The following is a 24170-nucleotide window of genomic DNA, read 5'->3' as shown; positions in this document are numbered from 1 at the left end:
AGTTACTATTAAAAAGATTGTTCCACACACATGTAATAGGTGGTTTAGGCATCATAGTTGAGATGTCCTGGGACCAGTATAAGGGAACTGATCCTCTAACTTGCACATAGGAAGAATAACTGCCTGCAGTAAAGGACATCACAGAAGCATCACAGAGTATCTGTTCAGTCTCCACTTCATTTGCAACATCACCCTGGGAGGAAAAAAAAGTGCATTTAAAGATATTTTGTGTTCTCAGAACATTTGAATGAAAAAATTTTCAAGAATACAATGAAATTATAACTCCTATTCTTTGAATGTCTTAAAAAGAAGTAAATGTTACCAATATTCAATGTGCATACTAGAAAAGCAAAACCATTAAAATGCAATAAAGAAAAGCAATTAAAAGTATCATGGAATAGACTAGAAAAAAATCAAATTAAATAGCTAATAGCTCAAGTAACAGAGAGCAGCTTGACTGGTGTAGTAGTAAGGAGAAACAGAAAAGAAAAACACTTACATGAAATTATACAGGAGATGAGGAAGGCCAGAAAAATATAAAAATTGAATTCTGAAAACCAAAGAGGAATGAAAGGACAAAAGAGATTCAAATAATACCTGATAGACAAAAGTTAAAAAGGGGGGAGGGTGGTTATGGTGGTGGTGGAGGTAGCTTTACTTATAAAAGTACACACGAATATGACAAAGAACACTTTTAGAAGCATTAATAACATGTGTTTGCAACTTAGATGCCCTTCAGTAGATGAATGGACTAAAAAATGTGGTATATATACACAAAGGAATATTACTCAGCAATAAAAGAGAATAAAATCATGGCATTTGCAGGTAAATGAATGGAGATGGAGAAGATAATGCTAAGTGAAGTTAGCCAATCCTAAAAACCCAAATGCCAAATGTTTTCTCTGATATCAGGAGGCTAATTCATAGTACGGTTGGGAGGGGGAGCAAGGGAGGTCTTGGCAAACTCTAGATAAGGCAGAGGGGAAGGGAGGGGGCATGGGGGTAGAAAAGAGGGTGAAATGAGAGGACATAATTACCCTAAGTACATGTATGAAGACACGAATGGTGTGACTCTACTTTGAATACAACCAGAGATATGAAAAATTGTGCTCTATATGTGTAATATGAACTGTAATGCATTCTGCTGTCATACATAACAAATGAGAATAAAAAATAAAATTAAAAAATAACGTGTGTTTGATAATCCTTTGACCATTTCAAAGTAAATAATATAGCTGCAAAATTCAGATTTTTCTAAAAGTATCAGTTAAAATGAATTTCAGTGCTGATATAAGTTGAAGAACAATATTGCTATTTTAATCCAAGATCAAAACCTAATGCCCCACTCAATCTGTCTTCTTGATGACACATTTGCTCAAGACTCAAGTTGTCTATTATAGGCAGAGAGGGAACACTCAAAGGAGTAACATGGCTGATGACAAGATGGGTGGACTTCTGTTGTTATTTTTCAGATGTGAACAGTAAAGAAGTCTGGGCAAAAAAGGGAAGAGGACAATGGCTTTCCCATGTCTTGCTCTACTTTGCTTTTCATCATGAACGTACTCTCAATAATGAGGACTGCCTTCCAGGTATTTTTTGAGTGGGGAGCTTTGCCATTTTTGTCTCTATATTAATATGTACTACATTTGTTCACATATTTCATAAATGGCTCATCCTCTAAAACATTAGACATTTCGTAACTCCATTGTGTAACTCATTCTAAGATAGCTGACTTTTCAGAACATTTGTATATTAGTCATATTTCTCACAAGTTTCATATACTCTGAAGAACTAATTATTCTCTTGATAATAGCCCAGACTAAGAAATTGCACTTCTTCAATTCCACTTTGCTTCAGCTATGTCAGCAAAGCTGATGTAACAGGTTAAAATGTTGGCAGCGATTATGTCTGTCATCTTACCTCACAGTTTGCTCCTCTCTTGAGAAAACGGGTCCCAGCAAACTTACTGGATCTTCTTGCTATTAGAGTGACATACACAGGTCGTCCATAGATCAACAGCTCTTAGAATTCAAGTTAAAGTTGTTTAGCAAAATCATAAATGTCACACAAAACCAAGAGAATCATTATACTTTAAGGGTACATTTATATATATCTTGTCCAGTGGCCTAAAGACACCAAAAACACTACGCAAGAATGGAAGAGAATTGAATCTGATAAATATTCAGAATTATGCAGGAATATTAGCAAAACCCAATCTGTCTAAGGTGTGATTTCTATGAATTCAGAGGAAATGGTACTGGCCAAGGGTAGATCTGTCTTTTCTTATAATCAAATCATGTAAGAAAATAAGTACAAATAATTCTGCCTATAGTCTTCAGAGTCATACACTTTCCAAAGAAAGCATGTGTCATTAGGATGTTTAAATTATGAAGTAATATAGAATATTGAGGAAATAGAGTAAACATAATTCTATAAAACAGGTCCAAAAACTGAACACTGAATTAATGTACAATGCTTAATAACATATATCTTATTAGTTATGGGACTTTATTTAAACTTCTGAGCCACACTCTCATCTACTATAAAATGGGAATTAAAAAGTAGCTATAGGTTAAAAATCACTAATTTAAAAATCTAAAATTCCAAAGCTCCAAAATCTGAAAATTTTTGAGTACCAACATAAGCCACAAGTGGAAAATTCCACACATGACCTTGTGTGATAGGTCATAGTCAAAATGCAGGCACACTAAAAATACTATATAAAATTACCTTCAGGACAAGAATTTAAGTTTTACAGGAAACATGAATTTCACATGTAGACTTGGGTCTCATTCCCAAGATATTTCATTATGTTTATACAAATATTCCAAAAATCCCCAAAATCCAAAATCTGAAAGATTTCTGGTCCCAATCATTTTGAATAAAGGAGAGTCAACTTGTACTTTTGCTAGGTGATTGGGAAGACTACTCGAGGTAATGCTTGTAAACTCCTAATGCCTAGCCTATAGTAAATGTTCAATAAAGAGCAATTACTTTTATCTTCATACAGACTTCCAGGATTTATTAAATGCTTGATAACCAGGAAACTAGATTCATCTTTTAAACTAATAAGCTTTAAAATGATAATCTATGATGCTGTTCATTGTTTTTAAAAAAAACAAGCATTTATTATTCTTAATATATCCCCAGTCCTGGAGCTAGATCTTAGAAATACAAAATGGTTTAGAACTACATTTTAGAAACTATAGCACATTCTCTTTGGTATCTTTGGTGGTGAAAAAAAAAACTTGTTTTTTTCCTCAGGTGAATTTTATTTTGGGGAACAGATGAATGTGATTCAGGGTCAAATCTCATTATGCAGTGAATGATCAAGTTGATAATACCACTCTCTGGTTGAAAATGATTATAAAGTAATAAGCCTGATTTTCAAGTGTAGCACATCAAACTCACTCATCTCCATTTCCAGAGTCCTGTGTCTGCATCTAGCCTCTCTCCCCACTTACCATAAAGAAGACAACACTGACACTCTTTAAGGCAAACCTCTCGGGCTAGGTATGCCCCTTGATTCCACTCTTCCCAAATGGTCTGGCCTAAGAAGGCATAATTAATAATGTTTAGGTCACATTCACCCACTTAGTGGTCTCAAAGAAGCCACTCCTTTAAAGCTTTAACTATAGGTCTTAAAAAAAAAAAAAGAATGTCAACTAAAAAATGCAAATGCACAAATGCCCTCCATTATCTCAAAAAGAACAGAAAAAAACTAAATCCACTTGTAGATACTACACACTGCCTTTCTAAACCTCACAATATAATGACAATTTCTTGAATACCTTCAACGTTAGCTAGAAGTTAAATGAAAGATCAAGTTGGAGAAGGAAAAAAGTTTTCTTCAAATTGAACTCATCAGCTCACCCCAAGGTTCAACCTACTTCTATTTAGTATATTATTTTCCTTAACCCAGTTTGAAAATGGCTGTCCATTAAAGCTTCCTAAATATTACTTTACACATATCTCACCCTTCTGAAAAAAAATTTTTTTTTCAAAAATTCAAACACCAAACCCAAAGTCCTTAGCCTGACCACTAAGGTTATCTGATCACTGGCAATCTGACCCCTCCAATCTGCTTTCCACTACCTCCTACCTTCCCAGGAGTTTTATACACAAGCCATGAGAACACTGCCATATATTTTCCATTTTTACTCTCACAGTGCTATCCCAACCCATGATCTCTCTCTCTTGTACTTTTGAGGCCTGAGTTTTATTTAGGGCCCAGTTCAAGTTCTATTCCCATGAGACTGTCCTGCGCCATCCTCTCCACTTGCCAGGAATTCTGCTCCTCCCAGAGAAGCATGATCTAAATAGCATGATACTAAACAGCTTAGTATGCATACAGCGTTTTCTTCTTTGCTACTTATTAATCTTTCTATGCACATAACAGGTCTGTTCAAAGAGTCTTTTTTCTTCTTTGTATTTCTATTGCCTGGCATTAGAATGTATAGAATGATTATTATAATCATATTATTTGCATGGAGTTTTTTGCAAATTGGTACAATGCAAGTTTAATAATATATACTTAAATTTTTACAAAAAGGATACTTGACTGCCCACAGAACCCATGAATAATATACAACAGCCAGTCACGATGCACTGTGTTTTTAATTATATCCAGAAGTTCACCATTCCATACATACTTCATATAAGGCTCACTACAGATCCCAAATACACCTGAAAAATAAAAATTGATGCCAAAAAAATAAGAAAACTGATTGACATTCAACTCATTTTTAAGTTCTTCCAATGACATTTTTAACTTCAAAGCAAGATGCCTGATTAATACAATTGTCATTTTCATTAGATATCATTCATATCAGTATCTAGAGCATTGTGCTGATTCTGTACTAAAATCAAAAAAGAAATGCTTTTTCTGATTTCTGAGAGTTTTTAACTTAAGAGAAAGGAAAATCAGAGGGAAAGTAAAGTCACATGTACAAATACATTAAGAAGCCAAGAGACAACAGAGAGCAGGAGTTGAGAGCACAGCATGCAATCAGAGTGCTTGGGCCTAGGACATCCTGGCTCTGCCTTTTATCAGTAGCATGACAGGCGTGACCAAAGTGTTACTATCTCAGTGCCTCTGTTTCCTCATCTGCACCTGAATCATGTGGTTGCTGTGCATGAAATAAATTAGTACTGCACAGAAAGTGCTTAGAACAACTGCTTAGAATGATTGCTGAGAACAAGCCTGGCACATTACTCAATCTTCCATAAAATGTAGTTATTATTACACCAGGCCTTTTCACATGAAGAAATTAATTTCATCAAACATGATTTCAGAATATCCACATATAAGTGTATTAAACATCAATGAGTTTTAAAAAATCATCTATAGTGACAAGTAAGAAACAAGCGTATGTATAAACTAATAGCCTAAAATACAGCACCAGTTTTGGATAATAGTCAAGCAATACTATTTTTTTGCCTCAAAACATGATCTGATAAGAGTATTAATTAATTTATTTACTTTTGTGGTATTGGGGATTGAACCCAGGACTATTCTACCCCTGAGCTACATCCCCAGCCCTTTTTAAATTTTATTTTGAGATAGGGTCTCACTAAGTTGCCCAGGCTGGCCTCACACTTGTGATCCTCCTTGCCTCAGCCACCTGAGTCACTGGGATTACAGGCATATACACCACACCTGGCTGAGAGTATTTATTTACGTACTATAATGCATTTATAAAAATTAAACTTTCTCTGTCCTTTCAACGCATCACATGAGAGAATGAATAATGCAGACACTCTCCCACTTTGGCACCTTAGGTAAGTTACTTAACATCGCCATTTTCTAAACTGTAAAATGATAACCCTACTACTCAGAGATGTTGTTCAGATTAAAGAGTTTTTGCAAAGCCCCTGCCACATTATATGACACACAGCAGAGACTTTTCAAAATGTATTATTTTCCTTTTTACCTACTCTCCCACTTTTTTCCCTCTCTTTATTTCCTATCAGTTTTCCCCTGTGTGGGAAATTAATCCATGACCCCAGCAAAGGTGTCAGAATCCTAATCAGCAGAACTTATGAATATGTTATATTACATGCCATGTAGGAATAAAAGTACAGATGTAATTTAGGCTACTAAGCAAATTACTTTGAGCCAAAGAAATTATTCTGGATTATCCACATGAACCCAATGTAATCATAGGGTTTTTATAAATGAAAGAAGAAAAGAGGAGTGTGAATGTTAAAATGATGTAATGTAGAAAAACAACTTGGATGGCTGCTACTGGCTTTGAAAACGGAAGGAAGGGAGCGGAGGGCCAAGAAATGAGAGAGCCCCCACAAGATAGAAAGGGCAAGAAAACTGGTTTTCCTCTAGATCCCCCAGAAAGAAATGCAGCCCTGCTGATACACCAAACTTATTTCAACGAGACCCATTTGGGAAAACTGACTTCTGTAAGATAATAAATGTGTGTTATACTAAGTTGTAATTTGTTATAGCAACAACAAGTAACTAATCCACTACATCATTCATATTTATCAAGTAATTTTTATGAGGCTTAGAGATATTATATGTAAATTTCTAGGCAACCTATTGTCCCCCCCCAAAAAAAAAACAATGTTGCATTAGTCTTTATGATGGAAAATAAGATGGACTATACTCTCTGATATTAACAAAAAATTTTTTCCATTTATACTTTACAAAAAGTCTAGACCAATAAAAAGTGCATGAATACCAGACCTTAAACTATACTACAGAGCTACAGTAACAAAAACGACATGGTATTGGCACCAAAACAGGCCCAAATCTTTACCATGTCAGCCTAGGATCTGACTTCCTGAATAAGACTCCTAAAGCACAAAAAGTAAAATCAAGAATCAATAAATAGGATGGATTCAAATTAAAAAGCTTCTTCTCAACAAAGGAAACAATAACATGAGAAGAGAGCATATAGATTGAGAGAAAATCTTTACCACATGCACCTCTGATAAAGCATTAATCTCTAGGATATATAAAGAACTCAACAACTTAAGACCAAAAAAAAAAAAACCCAATCAATAAATGGGCTAAGGAACTGAACAGATACTTCACAGAAGAAGAAATACAACTGATCAATAAATATATGAAAAAGTGTTCAACATCTCTAGCAATTAGAGAAATGAAAATCAAAACTACTCTAAGATTTCATCTCATTCCTGTCAGAATGGCAGTCATCAAGAATACAGGCAACAATAAATGGTGGTGAGGATGTGATGAAAAAGGTACACTCACACATTGCTGGTGGAACTGCAAATTGGTGCAACCACTATGGAAAACAGTATGGAGATTCCTCAGAAAATTGGGAATGGAATCATCATTTGACCCAGCTATTCCACTCCTTAATTTATACCCAAAGGACTTAAAATCAGCATACTATAGTGACGCAGCCACATCAATGTTTATAGCAGCTCAATTCACAATAGCTAAACTATGGAACCAACTTAGATGTCCCTCAATAGATGAGTGGATAAAGAAAATGTGGTATATATACTCAATGGTATATTACTCAGCTTTAAAGAAGAGTGAAATTATGGCATTTGCCAGTAAATGGTTGGAGTTGGAGAATATCATGCTAAGCGAAATAAGCCAATAACACAAAACCAAAGGCCGAATGTTTTCTCTAATATGCGGACGCTAATTCAAAATAAGGCTGGCAGGGGCACTAGGGAAGAATAGCATTACCTTAGATTAGGTAGAGGGAAGTAATGGGAGGAAAAGGGAAGAGATGTGGGATGGAAAGATAGTAGAATGAACAAACATTATTACTCTATGTATATATGTGACTACATGACCAATATGATTCTGCAACATGTACACTCAGAAAAATGAGAAATCATATCCCATCTATGTATGATATGTATGAAAGTGCATAAATGCATTCCACAGTCATGTATAACTAATTAAAACAAATTAAAAAAAATTTTTTTAAAGTGCATGAATAGCCGGACATGTTGAGACATGCCTGTAATGTCACAGCCTTGGGAATCTGAGGCAAGAGGATCAGAAGTTCAAAGCCAGCCTCAGCAACTTAGTGAAGCCCTAAGTAACTTAGCAAGACCCTGCCTCAAAATAAACAATAAAAAGGGCTGTGAATGTGGCTCAGTGAATAAAATCCTTGGGTGCAATCCCTGGTACAAAGAAAAAAAAGTGCATGAATAATGGCTAGAAAATGTCAGCATACAATTTTCTGGCTGGCCTACAAACAAAATCACATGGTGATTAAAGATCTCTATAAAAATGAATTGGTCAAGTTCATGAATCTAAAACAACCCCATGTAAAGATAAAGAGCACTGAGGGATGGAGAAATATGAGAGGAATGTGAATAAATTTAATGAGATGCCATTTCATGGATGCCACATTAACATACATTAAATATGCTGAAAAGCACCTACCGCTTCCACCTTGTGTAATTAATCCTTCATCTTCAAAGATATCAAAACTCTCCTGGCGACTCTGGGTTGTTTCTGATTTTAACATCTCCAGGGGCATTCGCAAGACAGTAAGATTATACTGAAGTGAGTGAGACAAATCATAGCTGTAACTGAGAAGAGAATTTTAACTTGAGAATTACAAAAGCAAAGCACGTTTCATGATCTTGCTCCCATATGGAATTAAAATCTGTGAACTAAATTACTTAGCACCTGTTATTTCAACTTAGAAGCAATGCTGTTCAAATAAGCGCTGTAAAATAGCAAAATATGAACATGATTGGAAATTCAAAAACTCACGGCATGACTTAAGATATCTGCATGAGTAAAAATAAATAACACATTGTGAGTAACTTATATTCATTGATTTGCACAATGTGCATTTATTGCTTCATGCTGAAATCAATGTACATTCATGGTCTTATGCATAGGGGTCACATTTTCATATGTATTTGGATGGGATCCTGAAGTTATTACAATATCCACTACAATGGTACATGGTTGTGAACACTAGTTTACACATGAGCCAAAATGATTATATTAATTATTATTGGTAGTATAATGACTAAATAAAAAAACAAGAATAAGCATATAAGATAAGCCATTACAGTGAAACATGTTTAAGGAGAGTAAAACCTTATAAAAATTATAAAAGTCTATGCAAATAAAATTTGGACTTTAGGCCAAAAGAAACCTGTTACAGTTCTGATTTCACATAATTAATAATCTTATGAGTATCTCTAGCATATATTTTTGGCACAGAATTTCAAAAGGTATCTTGAATACTTCAGGTTAACACAATTTGTTTTTAAAATATTTTAGTAATATTTTAAGATGATTACAATTCTGACTGGAGAATCAAACACCTTATTATTTCTTTTTAAATTTATTTACATAATTTAATTGAAACTGATTTCAGTTTCATCTATGAAATTCAACTTTACTACATTTTCTTGATGGTTCCATTCATTTTATAGTAGACAATCTTAAAGAGATAAAAGCTATATTAAGAAGCTAGGGGGCTGGGGATGTAGCTCAAGCGGTAACACGCTCTCCTGGCATGTGCGGACGCTGGGTTCGATCCTGAGCACCACATAAAAATAAAATAAAGATGTTGTGTCCACCAAAAACTAAAAAATAAATATTAAAAAATGCTCGCTCTCTCTCTCTCTCTCTCTCTCTCTCTCTCTCTCAAAAAAAAAAAGAAGTTGGTTTCTGACATTTAACAATCAGTTCTTCCTATTTTAAATAATTGCTTTATTCTAGCTGAATCTTAAGGATATAGTATACCCTTCTTAAAAGACTATGGATGAGGCACAAAAACTTTAATCTTCATTATTTTTACTTTTGGAAAGACTTAATGAAGACAAACCGAGAAATATGAAGCAGAAGATCATTTTTAATAGTATCACTGAATTTCAGTAATAATTCAGACATTATAAACATAATATCAGGCAATAAAGACTAAAAAGAAAATGATAAAATACAAGGAAAATATACATTCAATAAATATTTATGGGGATGGAGGTATGAGTCAGCAGTGGAACACTGCCTTGCACATGTGAAGCCCTGGGTTCCATCCCCAGCATTAGAAAACAAAACAAAACAAATATTTACGAAAGTGAAAATTATTTCATTAGGAGCCCTTCACTCTGTGATTATTAAAACAAATTTCAATTTTACATAAATGAAGACATCAAACAGTATACATAGTAGACATGTTTTTATTTCATAAACAAGTGATTAATCTATTAATTAAAAATAAATGTCTAAAAAATGCAAATTACCCTGTCAGTATATAATACCAACAGCTACAAATGTGCTAGGTAGACCTAAAAAGAGCATGCTACAGGGACACTGCTACATCGATGTTCATAGCAGCATAATTCACAATAGCAAGACTGTGGAACCAACCTAGATNGTTTTGAACAACCAACAATAAAAAATTAAAAAAAAAAAACAAATGTGCTAGGTTCTCTTTCAGTTCTCATGACTGAGGTTCTTATTAGCACATGCTATTTTGTGTTCTATTTTTTAATTTGGATATTATAGCAGACAGAATCTTCCATCTATCACAATAATTCTTTCTACTAGATCTACATATTGGTCACATCAGTGGTGGTGTAACACTTTATCATAATGCTATACCATAATTTACTTGCCTGTTCTTTAATTATTGATATTCAGACTATCCCTGGATTGGTTGGTTTGCTTGTTAGGCTACCATAAATATATGTCCTAAAATGTCTCTTTACTAATGGGGATTCATATTCTCCCTCCTAATATATTTTTCTTAGGAGGTATTTTCATATATACTTAATTTCTCTCCAGGAAAATTATTAATCTGAGATGGCACCAGCAATATGTCAGTATTGCGATAGTTGTCCTATTTTTAATTTATTTGCACCTAATTTTGCCAGATTATTCAGTGAAAATTGAACTGTGACACTGTTACAACTCGCTGGCTGAATGCAGAGTTCATGTTTCTAATTCAAAACTGCAAAACAAAAATATTTCCTTAAAACACATCAAGTCCTATCTAAAAAAAAATAACCTTTATAGTGAGACTACCCTTTAGTTTATCCATTTGAATTTTCTGTTTTCCAATTTTATTGGTATAGTACATAATGGTGGGATTGATTGTTACATATTTGGATATGCACACAATATAACAATATATTTTGGTCAATATCACTTCCCAGTATGAATTTTCAAATATCAGATTTTTAAAAGAAATAACTACATTTAAATGCTTTTAAATAAAATAATTTGTTGTTTTTTTTTTTTAATGTAGAAGTGCTACTGTGTGCTCTCACTTTATTTATACCCCCTGGAAAATAATGTAAAACTTTAAGTGATTGTTAATAGAGACAAAACTAAGTTACAACTTACCTAAAGTAAAAATTGCTGGATAGGTCCACATTTTGAAATATTCGTAGATACCTTAAAAAAAAATCAAAGCATGTAAAAACATTCTGGAAAAACATTCAGATGATACAAACTTATATATATGCTTATATATGCTTATATATGCTTATATACACTTATAACATATATAACATACGCTTATATATATTTATATTAGTAAAACACTCATTAAACTGAGTAATTCAAGCCATTCCTGAATAGAGATTTCATCAGAAGCAGCTCTAAATCTGCTGATCATCCCTAAAAGACTCTTAACTTCATAGTTCGTTCCTCGTCACTGATTATGCCTGTCAGAGGCAAAATCATACACCTACATGTGTGGGGCATTTCGACTGATGGCAAGATAGCAGTAAATAACTGTTTTCACTTTTACAGTGTGGTTTTGTAAATACTTTGAGGATGGAGAGAAGAGTATAACAAAAATCAAATATTTGTGCATCATCATAATTTTAAATTGGAAAATTATTTTGTTTTGTTGGTACTGGGGACTGAACCCAGGAGAGCCTTACCACTAAACTATATACCCAGCCCTTTTTTTTTAAATTTTTATTTATTTTTTAATTTTGAGACAGGGTCTCACTAAATTGCTGAAACTGGACTTGAATTTATAATCCTCCTGCCACAGCCTCCTGAGTCCCTGGAATTGGAGGCATGTCATACCTGGCTAAGTTGGAAAGTTTTTAAACTGAAGAAAAAATTATAGAATATCCACCTGCCTTTCACTCAAGAGAAACAAATATTCACGTTTTTATATTCACTTCAACTTTTTAAAAACAAAATAATTAAAACATACTTTAAAGAGTTAAAAATCCCCTTTGTTTATTCAGTCCTGTTCTCTCTCTCTAAAGGCTACCACTTTTCTGTTACTGACATGAATGAACCCTTCTGTCCTAGTGTGCCATTACTTCTACCCCATTACAGACACCTTTAAAATTACATGTAGCTCAATGTTCATAGCAGCTCAATTCACAATAGCTCAGCTATAGAACCAAACCAGATGCTCTTCAATAGATGAATGGATAAAGAAAATGTGGTATATATACACAATAGAATATTAGCCATAAATAAGAATGAAATTATGGCATTAGCCAGTAAATGGATGAAACTGGAGGCTATCCTGCTAAATGAAATAAGCCAATCCCAAAAAACCAAAGGCCTAATGTTCTCTCTGATATGTGGATGCTGACCCACAATGGGGGTGGTGGGGATAGAGGTTCACTAGATTGGAGGAGGCACAGCAGATTCGGGGATGGGAATGGGAAAGACAGTAGAATGAATGGAACATAATTTTCCTATGTTCATATATGAATGCACGAACAGTGTAACTCCACATTATGTACAACCATAAGAATGGGAAATTATGTTCCATGTATGTATGGTATGTCAAAATACATTCTACTGTCATGTATAACTAAAAAGAATAAATAAATAAATAAAATTTTTCTAAGTGACATGTAGCATTATACTATGTTGAATACATTTGCCCAAATCATTTCAAACTTTGTATATTCTTCTGAAACCCTTTTTTCCCACTCAATTTTTAAAGTAACTATGTTAAAAGCTAAGGATTTAATATGTTCACTTAAACTGATGTTTGCTACTTCATCATATAATACATGCCACATTTTATTTATCCATTCCTTGACTGATAGACTGTTAGGTTCTTTCTAGTTTCCCACTACAAGATACAATGCTGCCAAGAACATACCACTTTTCTATATACTTGTATGAGTTTCTCTAGGGCACATATATAGAAGCAGAACTACTGGCATATACATAATGCACATTTTCAGTTTTATTAGAACATGTCAAATTGTCTTCCTAAGGGGCCAAATTAATATCACTTTATAACTTGCTGATATTCACATTACTCATAGCATAAATTCATTTCCCTTGTCTCTGCTAACATTTGACAACAACAGATATTTTAATTATTCCCAATATAGTGAGAATGAAATGGTACCTTTTTAAATTTACAGTTCCCAAATTACTAGCAAGGTTCAGCATCTCTTTTGTTAGCTAACGTTTAACCATTTCTCAGTTAGGTTATCATCTTCTCACTAATTTGTAAAAATTCTTCAGATAGTCTACATACTAATCTTTATTAGACTTTCAGACTTCAGCTTATCTCCCAAAATCTGTCTGGATTATAATATTGTTTTAATATAAAAAGCACCAAATATGTCATTTTTTATAGTTTGTGCTTTTTTAAAATTTTATTTGTGAAATCCTCCTCCCTGTTAGGATCATAAAAATACTTTTTTTTTTTCTCCCTTAAAATCATCTTTGAACTTCTGGAATTGCCTCTTGAGTACTGTCAGAGATTAGAATCTAATTTATTTTTGTCCAAATTTAAAACCAGCACCATTTAGCATAACTTTTCCCCAATGATTTGTTGTGCTCACTCTTCTCATATGCCATTTTCCCACATAAAGTGAATCTTTTCTAGACTTTTTCGACTCTGTTTATCAATCATTGTTAGTTCCTTCTCCAATACCAAGCATATTACTATCTGGTTATCTTAATTATACTTACTGATTATCTTCATTACTACAAGTCTTGCTGTTTGGTTAGGTTTATTTCTTCTTGTTTTTCTATTTTAGAATTATTATCGAAACTATACTTAAACATTTGCTTTTCTATATGAAAATTAAAATAATTTTGATATTTAAATTTTTAAAAAATCCTCTGGAATTTGATTAGTTACATTAAATTTATGAATTAATTTTGGAGAAAACCAATTTTTATGACATTGTCTTCTCATCCATGAACAAAGGGACATCTTTCCAATTATTTAGGGATTTTAAATATATTTTAGTAATGATTTAAATTTCTCCATAAGGTTTTGTGTAGCTTCTGTTGTGTTTATTTCCAGGTGGCTTATGTGTCTGGGTGCTGTTGTGAATGGGGTCATTATTAAATTTTCTAGTTGGATAATGCCAGTGTATAGAAACTGGTTCTTACATGCTGATATTTTTTTTCAATCACCTTTTCATTAGTTCTGAGAGCTTGTAGATATTCTTATATTTTTCAAGTAGAAAATATGCTACATCATGTCTACATAATAATAATGTGCCTTCTTTTTAAGCTTTTTTAAAAATATTATTTAAGTTGTCAATGGACCTTTATTTTATTTATTTACTTTTATGTGGTACTAAGAATCGAACCCAGTGCCTCACACATGGTAGGCAAGTGCTCTACTGCTGAGCTACAACCCCAGCCCCTCCTTTTTAAGCTTTATACCTTATTTTTCTAGTCTTATTGAATTGGCTAGGGCTATTAGTTATAATGGTAGATCTCTATTGTTCCTTATTTAATTAAAGGCAATGCTTTTAAAATTTTACTCTCTATTTCCTGTAAATATTAAAATGATCATAATTTTTCCTAGAAATATTTTAAAGTGGTAAGAATTTACTAATATTTTACCAAATATTTGTACTTAAATGCATTATTGGATTATACAGTTTTGTAAGTGTGTTAAACATTTTGTTTATCAAATAATATTACTTTGTTCCACTTATAGTGAGGTATTAATATAATTGTATTTTATTTTGGATAAAACAATAAGATATTTTTACTCTTTAAAGATAGTAAAATTTCTAGGACTGGGAATGTGGCTCAAGTGGTAGCGCGCTCGCCTGGCATGCGTGTGGCCCGGGTTTGATCCTCAGCACCACATACAAAACAAAGATGTTGTGTCCGCCAAAAACTAAAAAATAAATATTAAAAAAAAAAATCTCTCTCTCTCTCTCTCTCTAAAAAAAAAAAAAAATTAAAGATAGTAAAATTTCTACATAGAACCAAACAATTTGTTTGACTATTTTTGGCTAAAGAATCATAAAGATGGCATTTATTAATTATATAAACCTCTTCAACTCTTTCCCATCCCTTGATTCATGTGCAATAGCCTATTTAATTCACTTTTAATTAATATACAATTCCAGTCTATTAGATATATGTGATATAATTTTTCAGTTAGTGCAAGACAAAGATCTACTTTATCTATCTGTTGAACTGTTCCTATCCTCATCTGCAACAAATTATTTTTTAACAGACACCACTTTTAAATCATAACAAAGACATCACAAGAATCCAGGAAACCTTAATCTAACAAAGTTTCAAGCAAAAGAGCCACACCACCTTTAATTTTGGTTTGTGTATCAAAACAACACTATGAAAAGTACACAGCATAATTTAAATCTAAACTATTACTATACTAAAACATAAATATACCTTTGTTTCATTTTAACACTTACAATATTAAATGAATTGAAACTTTATAACTTTAAATCTATCAATTTCCTCTACTTTCCCAAGGCTTCAATAATTTTTCCCAAAACTTTGGAAAAATGTCAGATCTACAAAAAAATAAATAAATTGGAGAGAAAATAGTACAATGAACACCAGCCCCTTTTCTGAATTCACGGTTAGAGCCCTCTCTCTTTAAATACACAAGCACATTTTATTTTTCAAAACCATTTGATTGCATATCCCTAATATGAAAATTTGAAATCTGAAATGCTCCAAAATCTGTCCTCAGAAAGTCCTCTGTAGCCCTGTGTATGTGTGCGCATGTACATGTACATTTCAACCAAGGATCTAATTGACATTCACATGCTGCATCTAAAATTTTGGGGTTTTTTTTCTGTCTTTGATGACTTTGATATTTTCAGAGTCCAGGCCAGTGGTCTTGAAAAAAATTCATACAATATGAATTTGTCTCATTTCATCATGCTTAGATTCAAGTGAAATTTTTTCAGCAAATAAAAAAAAAGAAAAAAAAACTGTAATCTGTGTCTTTCCCATTGCTTCACAATAAGAAGCAAATAATGCTAGTTTTATCTCATTATTGGCGATGCTAAGTTTGATCATTTGGTTAAGTATGTCTGTTCTTTTTAATTATACAAATTACCTTTTCCTATTTGCAAATAATAACCATTGTGTCCTTGTCTGAATCAATTATTATAATGGAGCCTTCACAGCCTGGAACAAAAGTTGTGAGCCAACATTTGACCTTTATATATAGCATTTGGAATCTTTTGATTCTATTTTGTTTTCTAATTGGCCTGCCTCATTAAAAAAAAAAAAATAATAAGTTGCTACCACTAGTACATACCTAGCTTCATCAGGGTGAGTAATCCGTACAGAATCATTGGGTATATAGATCATATTTGTATCTTCGATCTTATATATTGCATGACCACCAATATCTGCCATCTTCCTCCTTTTAGTTATCAACACAATATAATAGCCTTCTAAAAACCTGACAAAACCTGTACAACAAAAAAGAAAAAGAAATAGAATGTTTTGTAAATATAGTAAGGTTTTTTAGATACATATTTAAGAGGCCAAAGACTTTTTAACACATTTTCTATCTCATTTAAAGCCATAAATTTGTTTGGTTATCTTAGAACTATATCTAGAAATAACCTTACAGTCATTTATCTCACTTAAAAATATTAATGTAAACAATTTTACTTAATTCATTAATTCCTTTAATCTCATTACAAACAGGATTGAGATGCCTTAAGCAAAGCTATACACAAGATTAAAGGGAGTTGTTCAATGGATATAAACTTTCAATTCTGCATAGATGAAAAGTTCTAGAGATGTGTTACACAATAAGGTATTAGAGCTACTAGATAAGACACACCAAAGGAACAGATTGCAGATACATTGCCAAGGCCTTCTGCATATAGGCATGTTACTCACAGAATGTCTGTCTAAAAACTGGTGATATGAGGTTTATTAGCTCAAATTTACCTAACCTGTCTTGTTCCCCTTTGAGTACACCATGATATGAGTGACTAAGGTATTTTCAAGATTTGCAGGGACATTCAACTGCCAACTTCAAGCTTTTTTTATTCATTGCCCTACACTTTCCAGGCAGATAACCTCAAGATGAGACAGCCTGCCGGGCACATTGGTGCATGCCTGTAATCCCGGCAGGCTCAGGAAGCTGAGGCAGGAGGATCAAAAGTTCAAAACCAGCCTCAGCAATTTAGCAAGGCCCTAAGCTGAGGGAGAAAAAAAGGCTGAGGATGTGGTTCAGTGGTAAAGCGCCCTGGGTTCAATAATCCCTGGTACCAAAAACAAAAAGATGAGACTGCTCCCTACACATGCAAGCAGGAGCAATCACCCATCCAGGATCTCAGGTCTGGTAGATAAACATCTCATAAGACAAATGGAGATTGCCCCCTCATGTGATAAAGACTTTTTCAGGAGCCACTTGTAAAACCAGAACTGAGTAACCTGATAAAAGACTTGTCCCTTATTTGGGAAATAGCCTATTCTCTCTGTTCTCAGTGTTGTCTCTCTTCTCCTTGAGGTAAACCATCCCCAGTTAAGGCTTTGCCTATGTGTTCATGCTCTTAGGCCCAGTTCCATTTCTATTGTCACTGGATCAGAAGTGTCACTGGATCATTACTGTAACAAAGGGCATGGATGGTGGGTTCTCTGTCTTATAAATTTGTAGAATGAAATCCATGAACACAGGGTAAGAGCAAAGCAAAAGGAGGAGCTCCCAAAGACAGAGGGATCCCAAGAGAAGGATGCCAATAGGTGTCTGTTGTCTGGGAGTTTTTATGAGCTTGGTCTGTCCCTGTAAGTGATTGGTGGGGTACAGGATTCTGAAATGGTCCAATCAAATCTATTTTGTCTTCTTCAATCTCAAGGAAACTAATTTCTAGGCCTTAATTAGCACAAAAGTGGGGATAGGGTTTGTTGGTGCAAAAGGAAGTACTTGGGGTAGAGGCAGATTTTGTGGTTATCTGTTATTAAGGATAGGGGTTGGGGTATCCATGGAAGGGTCATTGGGTTCAAGATGTCTGGGGCAATGACAGGATATTCTAGCTAAGGAGGAGTCATTGTGGTTGAAGCTGTCAGGGGCAGCAACAAGATGTTCTCCAGGCCTGCTGTCTCCTTGTAGGATGGCAAGGTCTCATTCTCTCCTTCTCTTCTCTGAGGGCCTTGTCCTATCTACCTATGAGTTGTCTACTTTTCTGCCTCATTACCACTGCTGAACTGTAAACTTAAAAATGACTAAGATGGTACATTTTATAAGGGTTTTGCCACAATTTTACTCACACACATACTCACAAGAGTGATAAATATTAAGGAGGAAATTATAGTAAAGAAAAACATTAAAAAATAGTAAAATGAAGCCAAGAATAAAAGTAATATGACAGAATATATCTTAAGGCTCTATGAATTCACATTTTCCTCTGCATTTTCTAACAGATAATATAAAGGAATACACATAAAATTATACTATACACAGTGACCAAAGTTAAAAACCAAATCAGTTTCTTGAAGAAACTATCCTAGTTCTGAGAACTGGGAGATAATTCTACAGTGAATCGTCATAATAAGGTATGTGATAAAGGCAATAACCTTAGGAGTATTCTCCAGCAGTGTCGAGGATATATTTCATATGTCAAAGCCAATTCACTAAAAGAATGCAGACAAGGCACACAGATGCATGGGGGTCTAATTTCATTTAAAGGTACAATATGAGTAGTATCTACAGAGCATTTCCTCTAATGTGTTCTCCAGGAAATACTAGTTAGTAGGTTCCAGGGAGAGAAAAGTAGATGTGAGCAAATAAATTTGGGAAATATTGGGCTCAAAGATGAACAAACCAAAAAACCCACATAAATTCTCAGAACCTTCCAGTTCTGTGCTAATGTATAATGTTAATCTTGATGAGATACCTTTCTGGATTCTTCTCAAGGAATCTCCTTCCCCTTCTTTAAAAAAATAATTACCAATAAATGTTTTTAGAAACATATTTTGGGATTTCACAGACTGTTGATTATGAGTGGTAAAACTCAACTTCAGCCAACTCAAATTTAAAAAGGAATTTATATTAAAGATACTGAAGTGATTCATGACACACATGGGCAAATATGTGACTAAGTGACAGAAAACAGTCAAGAAGTGCCTCTGAACACTGATCCCATTCCTCTGTCTCTCTCCACAGACCAGACTCTTCTACTTCTCTAAATCATATGGTGGAAAACCGCTACTGACAAATTTAAGCTTTTCAACCAAAAGCTTCACTGGAAAGAAACTGACTCTTTGACTAAATTCAATTCCAGAATTCCTAGGAAAGGACTAGGGTTGACCTAATTTGGGTTAAGTGCCTAGCCCTGGGCCAAAATGAACTATGGCCAATGAACAAAGTCACAATGCTCTGTAAGCCATTTTATATAAGAACTAGGTGATTTAGATTGGGCAGAGGGAGATAGTAACAATTCCCCGAAAAGTGAAGAGGTTGGGTAGAAAAACAATGAGTCCAGTAAGTTACATATCCTTCATGAAATCTATAAACATCATTTCTGATAGTTATAAAACAGATTCCCTCTGAAATTAAGGGTAACTTCCTGGTAACCTGTTTTTCTGCATCCTGTACTTCCTCACACTAAGAATAAAAAAAAAATTCCTCATGCTGAGGACAGATGCTAAGGAAATTAAGACTGACATGATCTCTGGATAACTAAATCTGCATATGTGTATTTCCTGCCTTTTATCCTAATCTACCTTCTCTTCTAAAATCTTCTCATGCTCTTAAATTCCCTAAAGATGGAGATTTAAGACAAAAAATTCTGCACTATCTTCCTTAAAACTTGTTTTGAATAAACCTTTCTCCTGCCAACCTGACTCCTGAGTATTTATAAAACACAAGAAGCCATAAAGCCATTTTCTTTAGTAATAGTTAAGCTTTCTTAAATTTTTTGTTACACAGCGATTTTTTAAAAATATTTTATTAGTGCATTATAATTATACATAATGGTGGAATGGTTCAGCTTTTTATGAATACAAGTGAGTATTCCTTATTCAAAATGCTTTGGAACTTGGATTTTTTTAGATTTTGGAAAATTTGAGTTTTGAGATATCTTGGCAATGGGACCATAGTCTGAACATGAAATTCATTTATATATTCATTTCACACATGTCTTAAACACATAGTTGAAAAACAATTTTAGATAATATTATTGATAATTTTGTGCATAAAATGAAGTTTTATGGTGTGGAATTTTCCACCTGAGTGTTCTGTTAGCTCTCAAAAAGTTTCAGATTTTGGAGCACTTTGGATTTTGGATTTTGGGTTTAAGGATGCTCAATCTGTATTAGAGAGTTGAAAAATAAAGTTATATTTTATGTCAAATCATTAAAATGTATATGTTCTATATCAGTGATTAAAGAGAGATCCATATGCATTAATATTTGGTAGCATTTAGTTCTCAGCACAGTAGTTTGTTTAAAAAAAAAATGGCTCCCAATACTTTGTTTTTGGAGTTAAAACTAACTTTCTTGGTGGGGGGGAGGAAGGTTTCACTTCTGAAATAGCACTGTGAGGAGCTTAGGAGAATCCTTCCCCAAGGAAACAACCATACTGGTGAAAATTAGTAAAACACAGAAAGTTTCCAGAAATTTCCTAAGGGTATAAAGCAAATGGAGAAATATTTATTCAAGAGAACCTACTAAGTCTTGGTAAGAACAGCAAGTCTGTGGTATTTGAATCATGGTCTGCTTATACACCCTCTCCCAATAACAGGCAATTCACTTCAGGCAGGCACAGCCAAGAGGACAAGGCTCCTTCCTCTCTTCCCAGTTCCCAGTCTAGACCACAGTTTCTGCTCAAGAGAGAAAGGCCACCAGCACTTCTCTTCCGCTTAGCTCTGTGTGGCAGAAGCTCCACTGTAGGCAAGTATGGCTGAGGTCTATGGTCCTTTCTTCTACCCAGTCCCTACTTACAGAGTGGAGGCTCTGTCCTGACTTGACAAGTCAAGAATCCTGGGTCTCAGGGGCCCTTGCCTGAAATCACTTCTAGGGAAACTCAAATAAGCTTGTCAGTAGAGGTCAGAAGGTAGGATGATGCCACATCCCAAGCACTAAAAGAAAACTTGTCAACCAAGAATCTTCTATCTAGCATAGCTATTTTTTCAATTTCTCATATATTAATTTCTAATTTACACTAATTTCTCATATATTCTATGAAATCTAGGCTGGTCCTTTACTACAAAGAGTTGAGAAGCAACTGCTCTAGATTCCTATAGATTGTGCCATATTCCAATGAGAATGTCCACAAATAAAGCATGCTAAAAGTTAGAAGAGAAAACATTTTGGCTTTAGAATGGAAGACAACCGTTCTAATCATTTCACAAATGTATTATTCACATGGCTCGGAATAATCTGGTCTCATCTGACTACCCCCCAACATTCCAGCTCCGATGAGCATCTTCATTTCTGCACCTCTGCTGTCACTCTTGCTGGAATCCCTCCTCACTTCCCTACTTCTATCCATATCTTTCTTATTCCACTTCAGGGTTCAGCTTGAGTCTCATCTACTCCAAAAAATCTTTCCTGGCCATTCCAGGACCAAGCAATCTACTTCTTATGAAATCTGCAATACAAGTGAATTTATACACCTTGGTTTTTAATTATAATCTTGGAATGGCTTCATATACATTTATTTTGATCCTATGTCCTACCCCAATCAGACACAAACCCATAGTACAGTAAGAACAGGTTTACTGACCCACCACAATGAAGGAACTGCAGAGTTTCTCACTAAGGTAAAGGGTGTCAAAATTTAATATTAAAGCAAATTTAATTAAAAGACTCAAACCAAAGCAGTCTGTATTTACAGAGAGTAATATCGACTCTGGACTATGAAGTAGATCCAGGGTCCTGTTTACTTGAATAAAACAGAGTTAGCATATCATAGAGTATTATGTCCAGTGACCCCTTATCTGAAGTCTGCACCTGAGTTGTAAATTCAACCCACTTGTCTGCATCAGAGTGAATTAGATTATCCAGGTTACAGTGGAATGTTTTACCTTATAATTTCAAACAGCAAAGTTTCTGATGGTCTGTGAGTATAAAGAAAGCTTCTCGGTAAGAAAGCAGTTATTATCTAAAGGGGGTTATGATACTTTATCACTGCAGCCTGTCTTTAAAAGAAATTTCTGTTAATTTTAAAGTTAATGTATCTGTTATTCCAGCTCTGAAAAGCAGGACACTGATGTTTATAGTCCATGCTAATTTTTACTTTTTCATTCCACAATGAGCCAGACAGACCCAAAAACACTTCCATATTTGTATGTCTCCTGGATAAAACTAAGCTCTGCTAAGCACATAATCAGATTCTATACAAATGATATTTGATATATGATGGATGGACAATGAAGTTTTAAACAAACACAGGTGATGGGTTATGACTATAAAGCTAAACAGCCTTATAAACTCTCTTCAAGTAGTGTATGTGAGGGTGGAAAAAAAAAAAAGGAAGAGGAAGGCACATTTCTTACCAACAACACCAAAAGCTGAGACGGCTCGAAATAACCCAGAGGATCCTTTCTGTCCCATCTTTGTTCTATTTCCTAGATCCAAGCGGCCAAGAAGTTCCCGTACTTCTTGTTGAGTATATACATGCTGAAAATAAGCATATATAATCTGTAAGGTTGTGCTTACTCTGTAGATTATTTATTTACCCCTGAAAATTAAGTTGTCTACATGAATTGCTAGCTATTTCATAAACAACTATATAGTAATGTATGACTAAGCTACAATTTTTAAAGCCAACAAGTTCTTTAACATTAGCAATTAGTGCTAAAGTAATTGCTAATTAATATTAAATTAATTTCTAATTATAAAATTAAATTATTGGATCACATTGCTACACTAAAAAATGTTAAAATTGTATCTGATCCAGAGATGCAGAGATTTAAGAGATTCACAGACATATTTCAATAAGAAGGCAAATCCCTTAAAACTAAATGAAAATTTTTAAATACATGTGCATTTTTATGAGAAGGCCTACAAAGTGTCCCCCAATTAGTCCCACCACCAAATAAAGCCAAGAACCATTAATCAAAACTCCCAAACAGATGGGGAGGGGAATGGATTCCCAGGAATTCGTAATAAAGAACTTATCCAAAATTATTATAACAGAGAATAGTTTCATAAAGCGTTTAATGAAAGTGAATTCTAAATTTCAGCTAGTAATATGTTTGCAAAACCAGGACTCCACATGTATTGAGAAATATTCATAGATAGGAACTTTAACACAAAAGGTAAGTTAAATTCTTTCATTTGTAAAGCTAAAAATTAACTATTTAACATGTATTTCACTTTTAACTAACAGCTTCAGGTTTTTGTGCCACCTGAATTAAGCCTCTGTATTCCTGACTCTGGATAACTTAATATCTGGATAAGAGCAGATATATCTTCAGTGTATAGCAAGTCATCAGAAGAGGTCCTGGAGGTGACTTTTTTTTTCAAATTTCTGTTTGTATTGTTTATTATTATTTATTTAAACTTTGGGTTTTCATTACCCAGAAGAAAAAAGAGTGGAAGAAAGAGAGTTTTGATCTCATGGTAAGAGTCTCTGAAACTCACTTCTTTTATTCCATCTTTTCCTTGAAGAACATTTAGAGATCTTCTACTGCAGGATGGACAGATGTGTCCTACTGCAGATTTGACAGCCATCCAGGAAAAAAAGTTCCAATTCTCCAATCCTGTCTCATATCATGTGGTGGCACCATCATTTAAAGAAGGAAAGAGAGCCAAATGTCCTGTAATCCCAGGCTGAGACAAGAGGATCACATGGTTGAAGCCAGCATCAGCAAATAAGGGACACCTTCTATAAAAGCCTCCTGTGCCTGATGGGCAGAATCACTACCTTTGGGACAGGAGTCCCCTATGTTTCTCCTTTGTAAGAAGCAATAAACCTTCTCTTTCCTTTTTCTCAAATCCGTGTCTTCATTATTGGATTGGCATCAGGGACAGGACCAAGAGTGAGGGA

The 24170-nt window shown here is 34.1% G+C and overlaps 1 protein-coding gene across 4 annotated transcripts in view; it reads right to left on the bottom strand.

Moving 5' to 3' along the window:
• Fig4 (FIG4 phosphoinositide 5-phosphatase) overlaps positions 1–24170 on the bottom strand; it is a 108592-nt gene that overhangs the window by 74117 nt on the left and 10305 nt on the right. The window contains exons 2-9 of one of the 4 annotated variants that reach the window (XM_015500106.1): positions 23765–23883; positions 22675–22798; positions 16476–16632; positions 11324–11374; positions 8396–8544; positions 4558–4686; positions 1921–2021; positions 31–193 (exon numbers count right to left, since the gene is read on the bottom strand). In XM_015500106.1, coding sequence (XP_015355592.1) covers positions 31–193; positions 1921–2021; positions 4558–4686; positions 8396–8544; positions 11324–11374; positions 16476–16632; positions 22675–22798; positions 23765–23854 — 964 coding nt within the window. In that variant the 5' untranslated portion in view covers positions 23855–23883. The remainder of the gene's footprint in view (positions 1–30; positions 194–1920; positions 2022–4557; positions 4687–8395; positions 8545–11323; positions 11375–16475; positions 16633–22674; positions 22799–23764; positions 23884–24170) is intronic. The other 3 variants (XM_015500098.2, XM_015500113.2, XM_048787622.1) reach the window with 3 other exon arrangements.

This window comes from Marmota marmota, unplaced genomic scaffold, assembly GCF_001458135.2.
Source record: "Marmota marmota marmota unplaced genomic scaffold, marMar, whole genome shotgun sequence".
NCBI classification, from domain to species: Eukaryota; Metazoa; Chordata; class Mammalia; order Rodentia; family Sciuridae; genus Marmota; species Marmota marmota.
This window is presented reverse-complemented; position numbering and strand designations above follow the sequence as displayed.